The 19,252-nt window shown below is 39.1% G+C and overlaps 2 protein-coding genes across 4 annotated transcripts; one reads left to right on the top strand and one right to left on the bottom strand.

Moving 5' to 3' along the window:
- Window positions 1-963: 963 nt before the first annotated feature.
- On the bottom strand, window positions 964-15,582 carry nsdhl (NAD(P) dependent 3-beta-hydroxysteroid dehydrogenase NSDHL). Of its 2 annotated transcripts, none has more exons than XM_082178408.1 (8): window positions 15,503-15,582; window positions 15,221-15,270; window positions 13,258-13,419; window positions 12,690-12,836; window positions 10,975-11,103; window positions 10,269-10,411; window positions 4,685-4,787; window positions 964-2,640 (listed from the first exon to the last, which is right to left on the bottom strand). In XM_082178408.1, exons 2-8 carry the CDS (start codon window positions 15,239-15,241, stop codon window positions 2,308-2,310), a joined length of 1,038 nt encoding a protein of 345 aa, XP_082034534.1. In that variant the 5' UTR covers window positions 15,242-15,270; window positions 15,503-15,582; the 3' UTR covers window positions 964-2,307. The 2 variants fall into 2 exon arrangements, with proteins under 2 accessions (XP_082034534.1, XP_082034535.1); XM_082178409.1 differs by having other exon boundaries at window positions 15,410-15,508.
- Window positions 15,583-16,270: 688 nt separating this feature from the next.
- cetn2 (centrin, EF-hand protein, 2) lies at window positions 16,271-19,231 on the top strand. 2 transcript variants are annotated; one of them, XM_082178470.1, is made up of 5 exons: window positions 16,271-16,288; window positions 16,821-16,979; window positions 17,962-18,090; window positions 18,175-18,312; window positions 18,396-19,231. In XM_082178470.1, the coding sequence occupies exons 1-5, from the start codon at window positions 16,286-16,288 to the stop codon at window positions 18,483-18,485; spliced, it is 519 nt and encodes a 172-aa protein (XP_082034596.1). In that variant the 5' UTR covers window positions 16,271-16,285; the 3' UTR covers window positions 18,486-19,231. The 2 variants fall into 2 exon arrangements, with proteins under 2 accessions (XP_082034596.1, XP_082034595.1); XM_082178469.1 differs by lacking the exon at window positions 16,271-16,288 and adding an exon at window positions 16,367-16,414.
- The last annotated feature ends 21 nt before the right edge of the window (window positions 19,232-19,252 follow it).

Raw genomic sequence — 19,252 nt, forward strand, 5'->3', positions numbered from 1 at the left:
GTTTTACACGGAGACGACAACAGGATCATTTTCAAAAACACGTTTTCAAAAGTTTGCGTTTTAAGGCCCCAAAACACAGTTGTCATGTAAATAAGTAAAAAGATTTCAGCTCTTAGTTAAAAACTGTGTCATAACAAGAAAAGTGTGGCTTACTTCATGTGGATTACATTAGGTCTACGCATATAGCAGAGAATACTCTGAGCACACGACTGTTACTTGATGTTAAAGTTATTAAGCCACCTCTCGGACAGTGTGTGATTCCTCTTTTGCACGGTCAAACACACCAAAGACTATAGAATAGCACAAGACGCGCCACTCGTGTGGTTTTGAGTAAGGAAAGTGCCACGCTCAATATGGCGGAATAAGCCCCGCCTCCTAAATAAGAGCCAGTTGTCAGATTTCACTGGTGATTTCAAACATGAAATTTAATCGAACAGTTTTGTAGATTTTGATGTTTCCCCGTTCAGAAAGACAGGAGCTGCACTTGAATGGCCGATTGGCGTTTCAAAGATGGCCGCCGGGTGAAATGACTCGTCTTAAAGGTACTTTGTCAGTCAAACAAGAGAACATCCCTCACTGCTCCTGACTCAATGACTTTTGTAGCTGTGTTATGAAGCACTGTATATTTAATTCAAGTGAAGGCAGTGGTTTTTTTTTTACATTTGAGTACTCGGTTTCTGTATATTAAAATGCTAAGGTTAAATCTAATGTACATGAAAACTTAAAGCACTGTTTACTTTATTTGCCTCTTTGTTCTTATTTTTAGTAAAGATAAATTAAAATAACAAAATGAACTAATCGTCCACCCCTAGTTTCAGGTGCTTGTGTTTACCTGGATGTTCTTAATGTGAAGTTCAGGTTGATTAACTATACATTACCAATTTGAGCAAAAGGTTTTTACATTAATGTTAAAATGCCATTGTCAGATTTGTGACTATTTCTGTAATGAAAGAATAATTTCACAGAAAGAATGAAACATTTTTCACTTTAATTTTTTAATTTAAATAGATTTTACACACTTTAAGCAATATCATATCGCATATAGAACAGCACATTATTTAACAAGTTATCGCACATCACATTTTTCCCTAGATTACATTTACACTTAACGTCTTTATGAACATTTTTGAAGAGTCAAGTTTTGCGGTAATTAACTTTCAATTGAGCAACAGAAACCTCAAGCAAATCTAATTAAAAATATCTTCCATGTTTTGAAGACGAAGGAAACTCTTATGGGTTTGGAATGACAAAGTACATTCTTAAGTGAAATATCCCTTTAGAAACAGTAAAACAGGAAGTGAATGCTATCTCATGCTGTACTGAAGGAGGAATGTGACAATTAGAAACTTGATTTGAAATTTATAGTGACAAGTTTCAGAAAAACTGAATAGAGCTATTCATAGTCGGAATTCTTTCGGAACAAAGTCGGACGAGACAATCGTCCATATCTACCATGTGAATTCAACATCACATGCTGTCACGTCCTGGTGAAGAGGCACGTTTAGCATAGGAATGATTAAAGGAGGAGTTCACTTCAGAATTAAAATCTCCTGATAGTTACTCTCCTCCACGTCACCCAAGATGTTCATGTCTGTCTTTCTTCAGTCGAAAAAGAAATGAAGGTTTTTGAGGAAAACATTCCAGGATTTTCTCCATATAGTGTCTTCAATGGGGTCCAACGGGTTGAAGGTCGAGATGAGAGTTTCAGTGCAGCTTCAAAGTCTCGACACGATCCAGACGAGGAATAAGAGTCTGATCTAGACAAACCAGCCGACATTTCATTCATTCATTCATTCATTCATTCATTCCATTCATTCATTAACCACAGATGCTCATCTTGCACTAGCTGTGATGCGCCACACATTACGTTGAAAGGTCAAGCGTGACATAGGCGGAAGAACAGACCTATTGTTTACAAAGACTAAGTCAAACGCCATTTACAAAATAAATAAATAAACAAAAATGTAAAACAATGATGTGCCGAGCGTTTATGATTAAAAAGTATATAAATGTTTATTTGTGTCATAAAATGTCGGCTGGTTTGTCTAGATCAGACTCTAATTCCTCGTCTGGATCGTGTCGAGACTTTGAAGCTGCACTGAAACTCACATCTCGACCTTCAACTCGTTGGACCCCATTGAAGTCACTATATGGAGAAAATCCTGGGATGTTTTCCTCAAAAACCTTCATTTCTTTTCCACTGAAGAAAGAAAGACACGAGTATGACGTAAATGATCAGGAAATGTTAGTTCTGAAGTGAACTCCTCCTGTAAGTGCGTTGTTGATCCCGCAGATCCTCGAACTCTGCTACGCCCCCTGGCGTAGGTGCGGGTAGCTCTCCACAGTGCGTGCGATGGCCTCCTGTAAGCTTACCGGGGGCCGGTAGCCCAGGTCCTGCTTGGCCCGAGCGCAGCTGTAGTAGTGGTGTGTGCCGGCCAGGGCGACCCGCATCGGGGTGAAGGTGGGCTTGATCTGGACGAGCGGGCGCAGCACGAGCGTGATCAGCCACAGCAGCAGAGATAACCCGTACACCAGTGCGTAGGGCAGGTGCAGCCGAGGAGCGCTGTAGCCCAGACCCACCAGAACCTGCGACATGAAGTCCCAGAAGCGCACCGGCTCGTCATTCGTTATGTGGTAAGCCTGTTAGTGCGAGAACAGTGAAACTGGATGAGGTACAGTTTTGGTTTGGTTTCACACTGCAATTGTGCGAGCGCACTAAAGAGCTTTACATGACACACTTGCGTCCTGTCGTCATCATCTATATGGGCTCCATCTTGACATTGATTGGTTTGTAAACAGACGTGCGTCTGACATCAGCGTGTTGTCAGATCGGCGGGTAACTTTGACAAGAATGAATGAACAGACGCATATAGTTGGCACTATACTGTTATTATTACAGCATTACTCCCTGCAGCACCAGCTATACTCAAGGCTAGTTCACATTCGCCAAATGAACGTCCTCGTTGTGCGAACATTTTATCGTCGCCGACAGGAAAGGAGGAGAAGACTGCGAGCAATCCTGCGGGAACATCCAGAACTTCCTCTAAATGTTCTGAAAGTCCGAACCAAACAGAAAATGCGTTCACACTAGAAACGAACCAAACCTTTGTTCAGTTTGATCCGGACCGAGACTACCTCTTTTCATCGGACCAAATTTCGTCTGTTTTCACACCTGTAATGTTCACACCTGAAACACCCGGGGGAGGATCCACACCTGTAATTTTGATTCGGATCCAACTGAAAAGTCCGAAAATCTGGAGAGGGCCAAACACAATATTTGCACACAAGAGCTGTTTGCTAGTTGTGTCAAAATGTTCATGTGTTCAGCAGAACCATTAGCCACAAGTTTGCCAAAAATAAAAAGCTTTTGTGAGGTTCTCAGACACTTTATGTGAGCAACACCTGTAATATTTAAGCACTTTCACACAGAGGAAGTTCTGCCGTGTCATGTTTCTGGCACACTGTGGGGCAGCATTTTTCTGCAATGCTTAATTAACCATTGCTTAATGAGTTTTGCTGCTACTACTACTACTAACATGGCCTCTCTCGTGAATGAACAGCTCATTTTAGTTGCAATAGGTGAAAGAGCATTTATGATAATATAACATGCTACTGGTAGATCATTGGCCAGCTAATGTGGGTTACTGCAAGATTCAGATCATACACTCGTAACACACTATTCGGACGGGATTAGCTTTAGCTTTACAAGGGTAGATGGAGTGATTTAATTTTACCTCAGGACGTCTGTAATATTAAAGGCCAATTCGCACAGGATAAGATATCTCAGTAAAACTAGCAGAAGTAGGAGAGTAACTCGATTTACACACCGCCGTCACTCCTGTCGTCATGTGTGTATTACGCTGCTTCCTGACATCATGTGCACAAACGCATATAACCTATATTTATATATATAAAACAGTTATGTCCGGTCGAACGATGTATTAACTTCAGAGTGGATTGTGTTGGTAATAGACACTTGTCTAACGCTAAAAGATGTTTCGTGCCTCTAACAAGTGCTGTCGATCTTCTCTCTGATCTGAATGAAAAAACGCGGAAAACTACTTTTAAACCGGAAATGACAGAATATTTACGTACATATTTACAGCGGGTCTATTCAGCGGGTCATTTTTCCCGGACCTTTTTACTGAAGGTAAAAGTCACCGTAATCTTTACTGACATTGCCCATCATGATCACTGAGATGCACATTCAGACGGGACAAAAAAAATCACAGAGAAGCTCTGGTTAGTTACTCTACCCCTCCTCTCCATGTTAAACTAGTCCCGTCCGAATAGGGCAGATATGTTTAGCTGTCCCAAGCTCCTATTGGCCGCATCTTACAAAAAAACAAAACAAACACACCATGTTTGTTTTCCAGAGCATCTAGGAAATTCTCATGTTCCCTGACTGGACAATTGCATGACAAAACTCAAGGTCTCTCAGGTTGTGCTAAAAATATGCATATAAAGAGACTCATTGACCGTCGCTGCACTTTATGAATGACTGAAAACCCCTATGAGAGAGTGTTTTATCACAGCATTTCCCTGGATATGAGAGTCAAAACTTTATGCATCAGTAATGCGGGATGTTTACACAGTACACACACACACACACACACACACACACACACACACACACACACACACGTGCATCTAGAAACTCTCCTTCGGTCTCTGGTCCACATACCTGAGCGCAGAGCGGAGAATCAGCCTTCAGGTGTTCAGCTGCTAAGATATGCCCATGAACCACATTCTCCACATAGGTGAAGTCCACAAGATTGGATCCGTCTCTGCAATCAGACAGCACTGAATTTATTCATCTTGAAAACTTGAATCTGTATCTTTTAAAACTGGATATTTGCAGTCTAAGAATTGAGAACAAAAAAAACAGCTGTTTGAAAATACATGTCTATAAAATTCAGCCATAAAACTAATAATTTTGCCTTATTATAAGCGCCATCATTTACACATTCAAATAATTGTAAACGCGGAAGAGGCGAAAATCAGGACTTGCGCTTTATCTGTGCACACGGCCGCACACACCCGAAGCGCACACAGAGACGAAGAGAGAGTGAGAGTGAGAGTGAGAGAGTGTGTGTGTGTGTGTGTGTGTGTGTGTGTGTGTGTCAGATAGCGCTCCAACACTGAATTGATTCCTCTTTCATGTTTCCTTGCTCTTGAACGGACACAAACACACCAAATGATGTCTAAATGCTCGTCTCTGCAAGTATTCTCTCGGCTCTGTCAGAAGTGAACAGCTGAGAAAGGAACAGATGTCAGTTTATTCGGTCTTAAAGTGACATCAGCCTAATATTCCTCCTGTTTGTCATTAATATTAATAAAACATCAAAATACAGCTTTGACAGATGAAACTATAATTTATACAGTGAACAAATAGTGTTATTTTACATTTAGGCTTAATTATTAATTTCTGTCCCTGAACACTAGAGTTAGACTTTGTAACTTTGTTATTTAGTTTCATCTCTGATGTAATTTGTGTATTTGTTCTTATTTTATTACTGACTGTTCACTTGTTTTAAATAATGTTGAACTTTATCAGTTAGGCTAGTAGTAGGCTATGATGTAGTATCGAAGAACTTCAAATGAGCTTTAAGTAATAAATGAAAAGCAAAGTTCATGGTTCGGATCATTTAAGTTTGAGCAAGTGATCGGATCAGCAAAAATTTATAAATAAAGCATACATACTCTTCTGGATATGGGTGCGGGAAGCAGCAGCTCATTTGCATTTAAAGATACAAGCACGAAAACTACTTTTTTTTTCTTCATTTTTGAGTGGAAGGAAAAACATGCTATTTACAACATGGTATAATAAATGATCTGTGGGGTATTTTTAGCTGAAACGTCACAGAAACATTGTAAGGGACACCAGAGACTGATGTTACATCTTGTAAAAAGGCGCCAAAACGGTTTTCATTGCTTGAATTTCATAATAAAATGGACAGAATTTGAAAGCTGAGACTTGGTTTCAAATCATAAGCAAAGCACAAAGCTTGTTGCGATTGATTGGAGTTGAGGAGCTGCAACACTGAAGCAATCAACTGAAGAGCAGAGATGGAAAGATCGGATCTTAGGATTTTTTATTATTTTATATTATTTTAATGTTCCTCGAGGTTCTCTTATAATGCAAAAAGTTTAACCCTCATTCTGATCCGTTTTTAATGTGCGGCTCCTTTAAGGCTTCTCAGTAAACACCCACTGTTATGATTAGCTAACGTCACTGTATAGGAAACAGTATCAACGCCCACTCGCTATTGCATGCTTTGAAAACATTTCATCAGTAAACGTTTCTTTGCAAACGAGGCACAGTGTAATGGAGAGTTGGCAGTCAAACGCTCCGAACAAACATATGGATCCAGGACGCCATTAAAAATGAACCACCCGCTTGTTCCTGACTTCCTTCTGAAGTCTGTCCAGAGACTCAAACCAGCCGTTTAACAGGACACGTCAAAGTGAACGCTCCTGTACACCTCTGTTTCCTCCTCCATCTGTCCTGCTGTGGACAGACTCCAGCGAGTCCGTCAGAAATGTGTATGGTGTCAGTCATTATAATGGCTTCTGTTTGCTTTTGACCAGCGTAGGCTTATATCAGCCGTTACGTGCCTGAACACCAGTGGGCGGGGCCTATGATGCGACGATTCATAACTATTCGCTAATGTCTAGCTCTAGAGGCGGGCATATGCAAATGTATTTGCCCGTGTGACATCACAGATCCCACAATATCCCAACGAGCCGTTTTTGGACCTTTATTAAATAAATTCTTTGATCATGAGGATGTTTTAAAGGTACAAAAACCTCTCACACCGTGTCCTAACTACACGCAACGCACAATAAAATGTTCTTCTCCATGTTGATCAGAGTGTTTGTCCTAACCAGGCACGACGGCGACACGTGACGACTATTTTAGAAACGGTTTCTATTTTTCTGCGACGTCGCGCTGGAACAACAAACACAAAGTGTGGCGATGATAATCTCAGGTGCTGTTTATGTGCTTTATTTAATGTTAAAAGCGTGTCATGTGACTTTGAACATAATTTAGTGCTCCAGCTTTGTAGCTGTAAAAGCAACAGTGGATAATTCACCTCAGATATTGAAATTAAACAAATGGATGTGTTTTCCATTGACAAAGTTTGTTTCAGTAACTCAGTATGTATTTGAATAATGTTTAAATGGTGTAATATTTGTGAATTTGATTATGTAGCTACTTATCCATTTTCTTGCGAGTGTCGTCAAGATTACTCTGTGGTGCGGTGCACTCGCCGCGAGACTCCGCCCACACTGTTCTGATTGGCTGTGGGTAGGGCTGTCACGATATGATATCGCGATTATCGCATCCAAAATAAAAGTTTGTATTCATAATAAATGTGTGTGTGTACTGTGTATAATTATTTTGTATACTTAAATACACATACGTGCATGTATATTAAAAAAAAAATATATAAATCTATAAACTGTATATACATGCAAATATTTCTTAAATATATACAAGCATGTGTGTGTATTTATATACATAAAATAATTCTACACAGTACACACACACACTTATGTAAATACAAACTTTTATTTTGGACGCGATAATCGCGAGATCATATCGTGACAGCCCTAGCTGTGGGTTTCGATTGATTTTGACGCATCTCGCTGTCGCGTCTAATGTGGACAGACAAATTTGTCTAATAAGGCAAGATTGATTTGTCATGGCATGACCCCTTTTCAGTTCTTCAAAATGCCCAACAAAAGTGTAAACTACCTCGAGTCAACTGGACAGTTTACCAACAGCATTATCAATGGATAAATCAGGGTGCTTTTAAATATTCCTAATTAAATTAGAAAAATAACTGAAATGTGTAAAAGTGTTTAAGTAACAGCTGCTTAAACTAGCCAGCTGCTCTCTAGCCAATGGTATCACTGAAAATAAAGCAATTGGTAGCCATTGAAAAACCCATCACTCGTCTCTCTCCATCACAGTACGTGGTCACAGTGAGCAATAAGCCAAAGAGAGGAATAAGAATGTCTGTTCAGTTCCCCAAAACAAGCGATTGCTCCCGGCTGTGATTGAGGAACCCAAACTGTGCAGTGCGGGACCATTACCTCCACTATGGGCTGAGCTCAGTGTGCTCTGCAGTATCAGAGTACTGTAACACATCTAGAGGGTACTGGTTCAGGAGAGATGCTCTTTAGTCTTTGTTGATTTCTTGCTCTGAAACTGATATTCTTCATCGTTATGTTTACTAATATAACATGGCATTTCATGTCAGACGGATGCTGACAGACAGACGAGGTAATATTGCAGGTGTGATTCTGCCACCTAGTGGACTAACCTGCTCTGCCACTGAGACCTTAGAGGAGCCTTTTCTTTGGCATTCGGATCAGTGCAGTTTTATTGCAGTTTTTTAACAATCATTAGGACACATTTCTCAATAGTTATGTCACTTTTTATTCTGACATTTGACATGTTCTTTGCGTTTGGCGATCAAATGAAACTCTGCATACACTCTCACACAAACATCTGCCAGCACGGCTTGACGGGAGTAACTCATGGGCTAACTTTCATTTGAAAGTGAACTACTGCTTTAACGCAACGCGTACATGCACGTCACTAACGTAAATCAAGCAAGCTGGTGTTTATAGGCCATGTTAAGTAGGACTGCTCGATTAAGGAAAATCATAAATCACGATTATTTTGGTCAGTATTGAAATCACGATTATGTAACACGATTATTTCACTTTGGGAACGTGTTGCATTTATTAACAATTCTTACTTTTTTTTAATGTGAACATTTATTGTACTTTTTGAACTATTAAAATAAATAATATAACAGATAATACTTCAACAAGTGTTTTAATTTCCCCGCAGGTCTACCACTTATAATGCGGGAAATTCCCCCGCAAACATCGATTCACTTTAGCATGTAGATTGTATGAGTCGCCTAAATTAATCCACACAGATTATAAAATCAAATCTATCATTTAAAAATTTTCTCCAAGACACAATTTCACAAACGGCGTGACTCGAGTGTTCAGCGGCGCCGCGTCTTCTCTCTCTCTGTCTCTCGACATGGCAAGCGTCGAAACTACACTCTCGCATTCAGGAGTCGGGACATGACGGAATTGTCACTTGCACAATCGGACCAGCATTACATCGTAACTAAAGTTGATCATTTTCACTTCTTTAAGTCTTATCAGTTTAAACATTCAAGCTGAGAGAGTTTACGGCTTCGGGAGGGGCGGATGTGCGCGTGTCACTCAGAACACAAGACTAAATAAGAGTGTTCTTGCACAACAGAACATGGCAAAATAATCGTTTTTACTCGATTGTACTATTTTGGTGATCGTTGGGAGCCGAAATCGAAACCGGAATTCAATTAATTGCACAGCCCTACCATGAAGCGGTGGTGAAATAACACATCAGCGCACTGGAGGGAATAATATGGAATGTTTTCCAGAAAACTTCTTGCACAAAATAAATTCAAGCACTTTCAAGGACCCGTATCTGTGTGTGTGTGTGTGTGTGTCTGTGTGTGTGTGTGTGTGTGTGTTCAAAAACTTTCCAGGGAAAGTTAGCTTAAAGGACAAGTTCGGTATTTTACACTTAAAGCCCTGTTTACAGATCGTATCTGATGAAATAGAACGGTTAAGATTAAAATTTGGACACATGCTCCTGTCCCGAGAATTTTAGGTTTATTTCGCTTTTGTGGACCTATTTTGCCAAACGCGTCACACCCGTGATTCTTCCGTTGAGAGCTTGAATAATAGACACTCCAGCCCAGTTGGTGGCGATAATGCACCTTTGCCAATTGCAAGCAAACCACGGCATTTCATTGAATACACAGAAGAAGCAGAAGAAGAAGCGGCGGAGTAATACCGTAAAGGTGCTGCGGTCTCACAGCACGTCCTATTAAGTCAATGGAGTTGGACAAAAACTACGATAAAACCTGTTGGAATGCATCTTTTTCAGCGATTTTTGAGTGAACATATCAGTGAACACCCCCTGACCACTCGGTGAGTTTCACGTCTTTGTAAACGAAAGTTTAATGTGTTTTTAGGACGGAATCTTCCAGTGCATATAGACAACCATTGTGGGGGTGGGGTGGGGGGGAAGCGAAATAAACCTAAAATTCTCGGGACAGGAGCATGTGTCCAAATTTTTATCTTAACCGTTCTATTTCATCAGATACGATCTGTAAACAGGGCTTTAAGTGTAAAATACCGAACTTGTCCTTTAAGTGTTTCAGCCCAACATCGCCCTCTCTCACCCGATGATGAACTTCATCTTTCCTCTGCGGGCCGAATCCACCAGGATGGGCACTAACTGAGGGTCCCGGGGCCCGAAGATGCCGTGAGGACGAATAGCGACAGTAAGGAAACCCTTCTCTTTACTGCAGGCCTCCAACACCAGCTGAGCAGACGACACAGATGATCAATCATAACACACATCAACCAACGTCAGGGAGAGGGTTCACTTCAGAAGAGAGCTAAAGAGCAATACTATAGAAGATGGTTTCAGCCATAGAGCAAAACACTTAAAAACATAATTACAACATTTTATTTACTTTATTTCTCAAAATTACGAGATATTAACTCACAATTGCGTGTTATAAAGTCCAATTCTAAGGAAAAAAACTTTATAACAAGCAATTCTAACTTTATATCTCCAAATTGAGTTATAAAGTTGCAATTCTGAGAAAAAAAGTCAGGATTGAGAGTTTCTCTCTCACAATTTGGACTTTATATCACGCAGTTCTAAGATAAAAAGTCAGAATTGCTAGATGTAAACTCAATTGTGAGAGAAAAGTCAGAATTGCTAGATGTAAACTCAATTGTGAGAGAAAAAAGTCAGAATTGTGCGATAAAGAGTCGCAATTACCTTTTATATTTTTTATTCTGTGGCGGAAACAAGCTTTCATACAATACCGAGTACAGTAATGGAGAGAAATGACACCAGATATGATTCATACACACCTTCTCCTGCTGGATTTTGGTCGCTGTATAATAATCAATTGGCTTTTTTGCATAAGGCAAATCCTCTTTTCCATTCTTGATGTCCGTTCCTTCAAACACCACACTAGCACTGCTGGTCAATACCAGTTTCTGTGAACACATCATTTAAAAGAATATTCCAGATTAAATGGGACTTAATGCTGCCAGCTACCACAGACACCCATATGAAAACCCTTGGTGGACCGAGATGGAGCCACTGTGCATACTGTACAAGACTATATCAGTATTGAATGTACCAAATGAATACATGTTCATGAGTGAGGCGTGTACTTTATTCTTGGGTTGATTTTTTATTTATTTTTATGTTTGGAAAGTCTCTTCTGCTCACCAAGGCTGTTTATATGTAATACAGTAATTAATATATAATAAACAAATAATTATTTTGAAATATTACATTGTAAACTGGCTATTTCTATGTGAATATCTAGTAAAGTGTAATTTATTCCTGTGATCAAAGTTGAATTTTCAGCATCATTACTCCAGTCTTCAGTGTCACATGATCCTTCAGAAATCACTAATATGATGATTTGATGATCAGAAACATTTATGATTATCAATGTTGAAAACAGCTCATATTTCTGACCCCATTGGCACAATTTTTTAAAGCATAAACTCAATTAACTTGAGAAAACTTAAAAAAACAGACTTAATATCTTCAGTAATTTTGCTTCAAGTAAATGCATCTTGTTTGGAGAATGTTTAGATATTTGTGCTGAAAAAAAACAGACGAATACGGAGGAAGAAAATAATTTTAATGAAATGAAAAATTTAATGAAAAATGTTCATAAGACAGACATTTAATGTTATTAGAATACTTTTATAACATTATAAATGTCTTTACTGGCATGTTTGATCGATTTAATGCGTCTTTGCTGAATAAAAGTATTAATTTCTTTCAAAGGAAAAAAAAATACTGACTTTCAACATTTGAATGTAAATTACGTTTATTTACACGATACATTAATATGTGATGGCCAGAGAAACCTTTAGTTGAACTCATTTACTTTAGCTTTAGTAGACTTTAAGTGAATATTATGTGTGTGTGATACCATCACTTACCAGTACTCTCTGTGTAAAGTTATGTCCAATCTTACACACAGATATATCCAATCTTACACACAGATATATCCAATCTTTCGCACGATGTGGAATTATTAGGGGTGTAACGAGACCCTCACGTCACGATTCGATACACATCACTGATACTGAACTCACGATACCATATTATTGTAATACTCCCAAGACATATGATTGTTGATAATGCTAAATTTGGTGTTACATTGAGTGTGTAAATGAATAGTCTTGGACTTGGTGCTGAAACCCAGAGCTCAGGACAACAGAGACGCCAGAATAACAATATGATTCTGAAGATGAAAATACTGAATTATTGTAGATGAATATGCTTGAACTCTTTCACTGACTAGATATATTTCAAATAATGTCGGACACTTTTACTGGTAACATCAGACATCTGGCATTATCAGGACACACACATATTCCCCCAGCGCATTATTCTACATTATATTCAACATTATATATAGTAGTTTAATGTAGAACTGACACTACAACTCTGAAAACTTGCATTTTTTCACACACAGTAATTTTTATTGCATATTGTATTGCGATATATTGTGCCATGATGTACTGTTACACCCTAGGAATGATACCACACACACCTGAACTCCGGCCTCGAGACAGGCCTGTATGACCGTCCGTGTCCCATCGACATTGACCCTCTGGAACAGAGACCGGTCGTCGCTGCCCGGAGCCGGAGAGGCGCAGTGAAACACGACAGACACTTCCTTCAGAGCCGACAGCAAAGCCTGAAGACATGAGGAGAACAGCTGAGAGCGTGAAGACCACAGGGTCTCAGTGGCAGACTGGGGGCGCTCACACCAGGGAGATCACCGGCTCCCCGAGAACTAGTGGCTCCCATAGGAACGTTTTCCTGGTTGCGTTCGCACCGCCAGTAGGAAGTGACGTAAGACATGCTTGTTGTTGGGACTTTTATTTTGACTCTTAAGGAGGAGTAAATTTAGTTCCTACAAAAGAGTTCCTAAAACTAACATCGTTCCTGGATCCTGCGGTGCGAACACGCCAAAATCCGGGAACTTCTGCCAGTAGTTCTAGGAACTAGGAAAAGGTTCCTCCGGTGCGAAAGCCCCTCGTGTGTGTGTGTGTGTGTGTGTGTGTGTGTGTGTGTGTGTGTGTGTGTGTGTGTGTGTGACACTGAACGATCCTCACCTGTTTGTCACACAAGTCTCCTAGGTGAAACGTGACTCCTGGAAGCTCATAGGCCTGTCTGATGTCGAACACACTCACGGTGTATCCGCGGTCCACTAGCCGCTCCACGAGGTGCCGGCCCAGAAACCCCGAGCCCCCGATGACGGCACAGCGCTTGCTGCTCTGCGGAGGAAAACATCACGCTCTCAGAAACAGCTGCAACTACTGCCAATCGGGAGAGGAAATACCCATAAACCACAATGTTGAACAATTAACACAGTTAACCAGTAAGATTTATAAAACAATTGGGACCAAAAATGATTCCGACACTTTGAGCTGATCATGTTTTGCTGAAGTGTTTTTCTTTAATAACTCTTGCTCTTTTTACACACAGACTGAACACAATGAAGCATTGCTTGGTGATTGGTTGAGCTAAACTGGTGTTATCTAATTGTGTAGTTAAATTTAACAGCTGACAGATATTCAACATAATTCATGTGTGAGACAGTCTAACAGAAGGACGGACAGAAAAGTTAGTTCATGACCTCGAGACTGGATTACTGTAATGCTTTATTAGCTGGTTGTCCTGCATCCTCAATAAACAAGCTACAGTTAGTCCAAAATGCCGCCGCTAGAGTTCTTACGAGATCAAGAAAATATGATCATATAACACTGATTTTATCATCACTGCATTGGTTACCTATAAAGTACCTATAAATATTAATTATAAGGTATTGCTACTGACTTATAAAGCCCTAAACGGCTTAGCTCCAGTCTATTTAACGAATCTTCTATCGCCCTATAATCCATCGCGCTCTTTAAGATCACTAAATTCAAGGCTTTTGGTCATACCTAGGATATCCAGAACCACCAAAGGAGGGAGAGCATTCTCACATTTGGCCCCAAAACTCTGGAATAGTCTTCCTGATACTGTTCGTTGCTCAGACTCGCTCTCCCAGTTTAAAACTAGATTAAAGTCGCATCACGTATCAACTGAGTTCATAACTCTGAGTTCTGCTCATATCGTATCACCATTTTCTAAACTATAGCGAATAAACTGTAAGAAATGTTGAAGGTGTCTGAATACATTTTGGTTTGACTATGTTACAAAAGAGAGCAATGAGGAGTGTTTTACACTGCACAGATAATGTATAAAGTATATAATGAAATTACTTCCAAATTGTATTGTCAGAGGCTGTTCGTAATAAGAGAAAGTCCGTATAAACTAAGAGGAATGGATGCGTTTAAAAAAGTAAGGGCAAGAACTAACACACAAACACAGATGCACATCTCTCAGTGGGGTTTAACTGTGGAATATTTGTGCTTAGAAATTAACTGTGCATTTCACTCTGTAAATTCAACACGTAAATAATTATATAATTCAAAATGAATGATTTGTTAATGTAATATTAAAACTATTGTAATAATATCTGAAATGTGTACCTTTGTAATCATGAATGTGCATTTTGGAAATTGTCTTATGTAACTGTTTGTTTGTTTATTTTGTATGAATCAAATCCAGAGAGAAAAGTGTTTGGATAATTATGTATAAAGCATTATAAGCAACACCTTTTTCGGTTATTATGCACATACACACACAAACTATTTTAGTTTTGAGTATTTTGAGTATTACAGGCTTTCTTTTTTCACTGATTTGGGAACTTTATCCTCAGATCAACGAGGCATATGATCAGTCAGGTTAAAACCGGTCCTAACTTAAAGAAAACAAGTTGACAAAAAGATTGAATCCAATATTTGGTGATAAAGTGGAATAAACAAATTTTTTCAGGCCGGTCATTTTTAACCTGGAACATCACAAGTGTTATAGGGTTTATATACACTTATTATTTATCATTATTACTGATTGTGTGTTACTGTGTGACGCTGCTGTGTGAGAGCTGAACTGAAGGATGATAAACTATATAAAAGCAAAGGTGACTTGACTCAGGTGATAGTAAGGAGTTTCAGGTGTTCACACACTCACCGGTCTGACACGAGTCGCCATGTGTGTGTCTCTCAGCTCCCGACAGCAGTCTACAGAACAATCACACACACACTGCTAATTACTCTTACACGTTAATCACACACGCTGGATAACCATTCACTGCACACTTTAGTTTATACTATCTTAAGGTTTTACTCCGAGTGAACAGTTCGCTACAACCAAACTTACTTTTACAAACTAGTAGTTATGCTCGAAGCCCAGGATACAAGATATAGTTTGTTCTAGTTCTGTAAAGTTTCAGTTAGCAATAGCAGCGCTCACCTGTTCACCTCACACTCGAGTTTCAGCTGTGTGATGAACGATAATGAGGGAAACACGAGAGCCGTATGAGCAGAGAGCGGAGGAACATCTGATTGGTCGAGCCAACTATCAGGAATCAGCCTGACACGTGAGTTTAACCAATGAGAGAAGCGCTACGTCAAAGAGCGCCACTGCGCGGCCCAATCAGTAAAAATAAAGTTTTTACCTCCTCATAACATCACCAATCAAGTTCCTACATGTTCTTTGCATTACTAATATTTATATATTATTAGAACATTTAATTTAATATAGCGCGTTTGTGTATTTGTTTACAAGATACTTTATGAGATATACAAATAATACAATAGAAACCAATAGAAAATAGCATGACCAGTAACAACTCTGAGCCAATCAGCAATCAGTGCGCTAAATCAGTGCACTTATGAATAAATAAAAAAAATAGGTTAACTTTATAAAGCCCCCAAGTTATGGGATAAAAGCAGAATGTGAACTGGATACTATTTTATTCTCACAGTTTGTTTAAAGAAGCGTTATAATCGGGATAAGATGCTTTTTTACGATTATTACGAAGCTTACTATGGCGAAAAGACTTGATTTATTAGGCTGTGTGGAAGTTTCCTAATTATTATTCATCATGACGAGTCAAGGTTTCCGCCCATTTGTCAACGTCTTCCTTTCAGCCAATAAGTTGGGCCTACAGACCGAACGTCACGGAACGTCATTAATATTCATGAGCCAAGCCTTCACCATAGTGTGGTTTATATTATCCTCCTCTCGGTGAAGATGGTGAGTCACGACGATTAATGCAACTGTCGCAATCTGTGTGATTTGTATATTTATTATACAGAGTAGTGTCACTCCCTTTTAGTGACCGTTTAAATGCCATTAGTGTTTAAAAATGTCCTTCTTCAGGTTTGTGTTACATATGTTATTATCGCATGTGTTGCTTATTATTGCTACTGGTCTTGCTTTTTCATCGGGGAAAAACATACAGAGAAAATTGTCATGGTATTTAGGAGTGAATCCACAACCAAGGCTAATTAAATGCTAGTCTTATGTAAAAGCAGAGAATTTTATATTCCTGCTATTCTCTATTTCTTTCACCTAACAATCTTATTCTATCTAACCTGTAATATCTCTTATGTGCACTGTCTAGTTTATGTTTACAGTATGTGTCTTGTATTCATAAACTGTATTGTAATGTGCATTGTACTGTAACTGGTCCTGTTTAATAGAGGTTCTGTTCTATTCTATTCTATTCTATTCTATTCTATTCTATTCTATTCTATTCTATTCTATTCTGTGCTATATGACACAGGCCACTAGTCCCAAAAGACCCTCTCTGGGTGCCGTAGCCCCTCGTAAGAAAGCCAACCCAAAGCCTGAGCTGACGGAGGAGCAGAGGCAGGAGATCCGAGAGGCGTTCGAGCTCTTCGACACCGATGCTTCTGGGTATATTGAGGTGAAGGAGTTAAAGGTGAGGTATATAATGCCATGCATTTATTAGAAACATGAACACAGTTTACATCCCAGTGTTGCATTGTCTCTATTTAGTGACGTATATCTCTATACGGAGGGGTCCTAAACCCTGAGACCACATTGTCTTTTAAAGTCAGCATGAAACGAAAGTTGCGCCTCTCTTTTCTTCTCTATGGTGCTGTGTATCCGTGCGAAACGCTTCAGGAACAAGAACAAATGTTGGGCGGGGATTGATTTTGTCTGTGGGGAATTGATTGGATGGTTGTGGTTTGCTATTGGTTGATCTCATGTGAGTGACAGGTTAAAGCCCCGCCCTCGTCATCAGAGAAGAGAAGAGATGCTGCAAGAGGAACTTATTCTGATTCAAGATTACGAACATGAATTTAGAAAAATAATGATGATGACATCAATCGTTTATAGTAAACATGTCAATATTCCATAAAAAAAAGAAGAAGTGTCAATTGATTTCATGGCAACTTTAAACTTGGAACGTTCTATAATAACTATAATAATTTTCGATAGGATATGATGTAAAAAAGCCAAACGTCTGCTGTTTACACTCTATAGTCTCAAATAATCCGTATCCGTAAAGAAGCTATAAACATAACAGAGGTTTTAGTGATTGAGTGAGTCATACAATTACTATATTTTGTTCATTTTGTTCAATATCTTTATTTATATGAACGAATCTTGTGTTTCAAAATAAAATAAAAAATACATTTTGCATTAAAAAAAAAGCTTATTTTTGATTTTTTCGAAAAATTATAATCAAAAAATAAATTCAAAGTAAGATATATATAGATATATGGACACAACATATAGAACTTGGAACTTTTTGAAGAGAAAAAAATTAAACAAAAAATGTTTGACTAATGAAACTAATACAAAAAATCTAATAATTGTCACTAGTGCCGCCAGACTGTATCTCTATATGACGTGTGTATGTCGAGTATCCCGCGAGTAATGAGGATCTGCTCCAGGTGGCCATGAGAGCGCTGGGATTCGAGCCGAAGAAGGAGGAAATCAAGAAAATGATTGCAGAGGTTGATAAGGAAGCGACCGGGAAGATCTCGTTCACTGATTTCATGGCAGTGATGAACCAGAAAATGGTAATGTATTTCTTAAACAGAATTATCCAGTTATTCCAGGCCGCCAGAACAGAAAGCTCTGACTGCTGTTGGGAACATCTCTAGGCTGAAAAGGACTCTAAAGAGGAAATCCTCAAGGCTTTCCGGCTGTTTGACGATGACGAGACTGGAAAGATATCGTTCCGGAATCTGAAGAGAGTGGCCAAAGAGCTCGGGGAGAACCTCACGGACGAGGAGCTGCAGGTACGAGATCGCTCTCTCTCACGCCTGCTCCTGATCCGTCACAGATGACGTCACAACATTCCCTTTGTTCCCGCTGTCTTTAGGAGATGATTGATGAAGCAGACAGAGACGGGGATGGAGAAGTTAACCAGCAGGAGTTTCTCCGCATCATGAAGAAAACGAGTTTGTACTGAATGTTCCCAGAAGCACAGGATTCTGACAGAAAATACTTTCGATGTAAACATGTTCAGTTTTTAGGGATGCACCGATATGAACATTTTGGCCGATAACCGATAATTCTTTATGTTTGAGAGCCGATAACCAATATATCGGCCGATAAATCTAAATCCACATTTTTATATGATGTTTGAGAGCCTGATTACAAAAACAAAAGTCTCATCATTAAAGCCGTGTCCCAAACACACAATTATGATGCTCTCATTATTACTGTATGTAGCCGATATGAACTGTATTTTCCTTTTTTTAAGTGATTTCAATCATATTTAAAGCGTTTTAAACCCATCATGATGAACAGCGCACATCTGAAGAGTCTCAGCTCAAGGAAATAATACATTATTCATCGGTTATAATATATCGGTCAAATTTTCATATTGGGCTGATAATGATAACATTAAAAATGACCATATATCGGCCGATACTGATATGGTCATTATTATATGCCGATATATCGTGCATCCCTATTTTTAATATAATTTGACTGTTTTATGCAGCGTACCATTCCAAAACCTCGATGCCTGTCAACCCCAGCGATCCGATCAGATCCGTGAGGGTTTGCCAAACGTCAGCTGTTTACACTCTATAGTCTCAAATCATATCGGGAAAGATAGAAACACAACAGAGGTTGTAGTGATCATACAATGACTCAAATATATTGTCAATCTGTCATTATATGAGCGAATCTTATGTTGCAAAATAAATATATATAAAAAAAAAATTTGCC

This window comes from Leuciscus leuciscus (assembly GCF_965113295.1).
Source record: "Leuciscus leuciscus genome assembly, chromosome: 8".
Taxonomy (NCBI): Eukaryota; Metazoa; Chordata; class Actinopteri; order Cypriniformes; family Leuciscidae; genus Leuciscus; species Leuciscus leuciscus.

Coding starts and splice junctions, on each gene's coding strand:
- nsdhl (XM_082178408.1), bottom strand. CDS start 15,241: ATGGCGACTCGTGTCAGACCG. Junction 10,412..10,974: donor CCAAAATCCAGCAGGAGAAG/GTGTGTATGAAT, acceptor TCGTCTGCTCAG/CTGGTGTTGGAGGCCTGCAG. Junction 2,641..4,684: donor ATTCTCCGCTCTGCGCTCAG/GTATGTGGACCA, acceptor TCGCACTAACAG/GCTTACCACATAACGAATGA.
- cetn2 (XM_082178469.1), top strand. CDS start 16,382: ATGCCATTAGTGTTTAAAAATGTCCTTCTTCAG. Junction 16,980..17,961: donor TTGAGGTGAAGGAGTTAAAG/GTGAGGTATATA, acceptor GATCTGCTCCAG/GTGGCCATGAGAGCGCTGGG. Junction 18,091..18,174: donor CAGTGATGAACCAGAAAATG/GTAATGTATTTC, acceptor GAACATCTCTAG/GCTGAAAAGGACTCTAAAGA.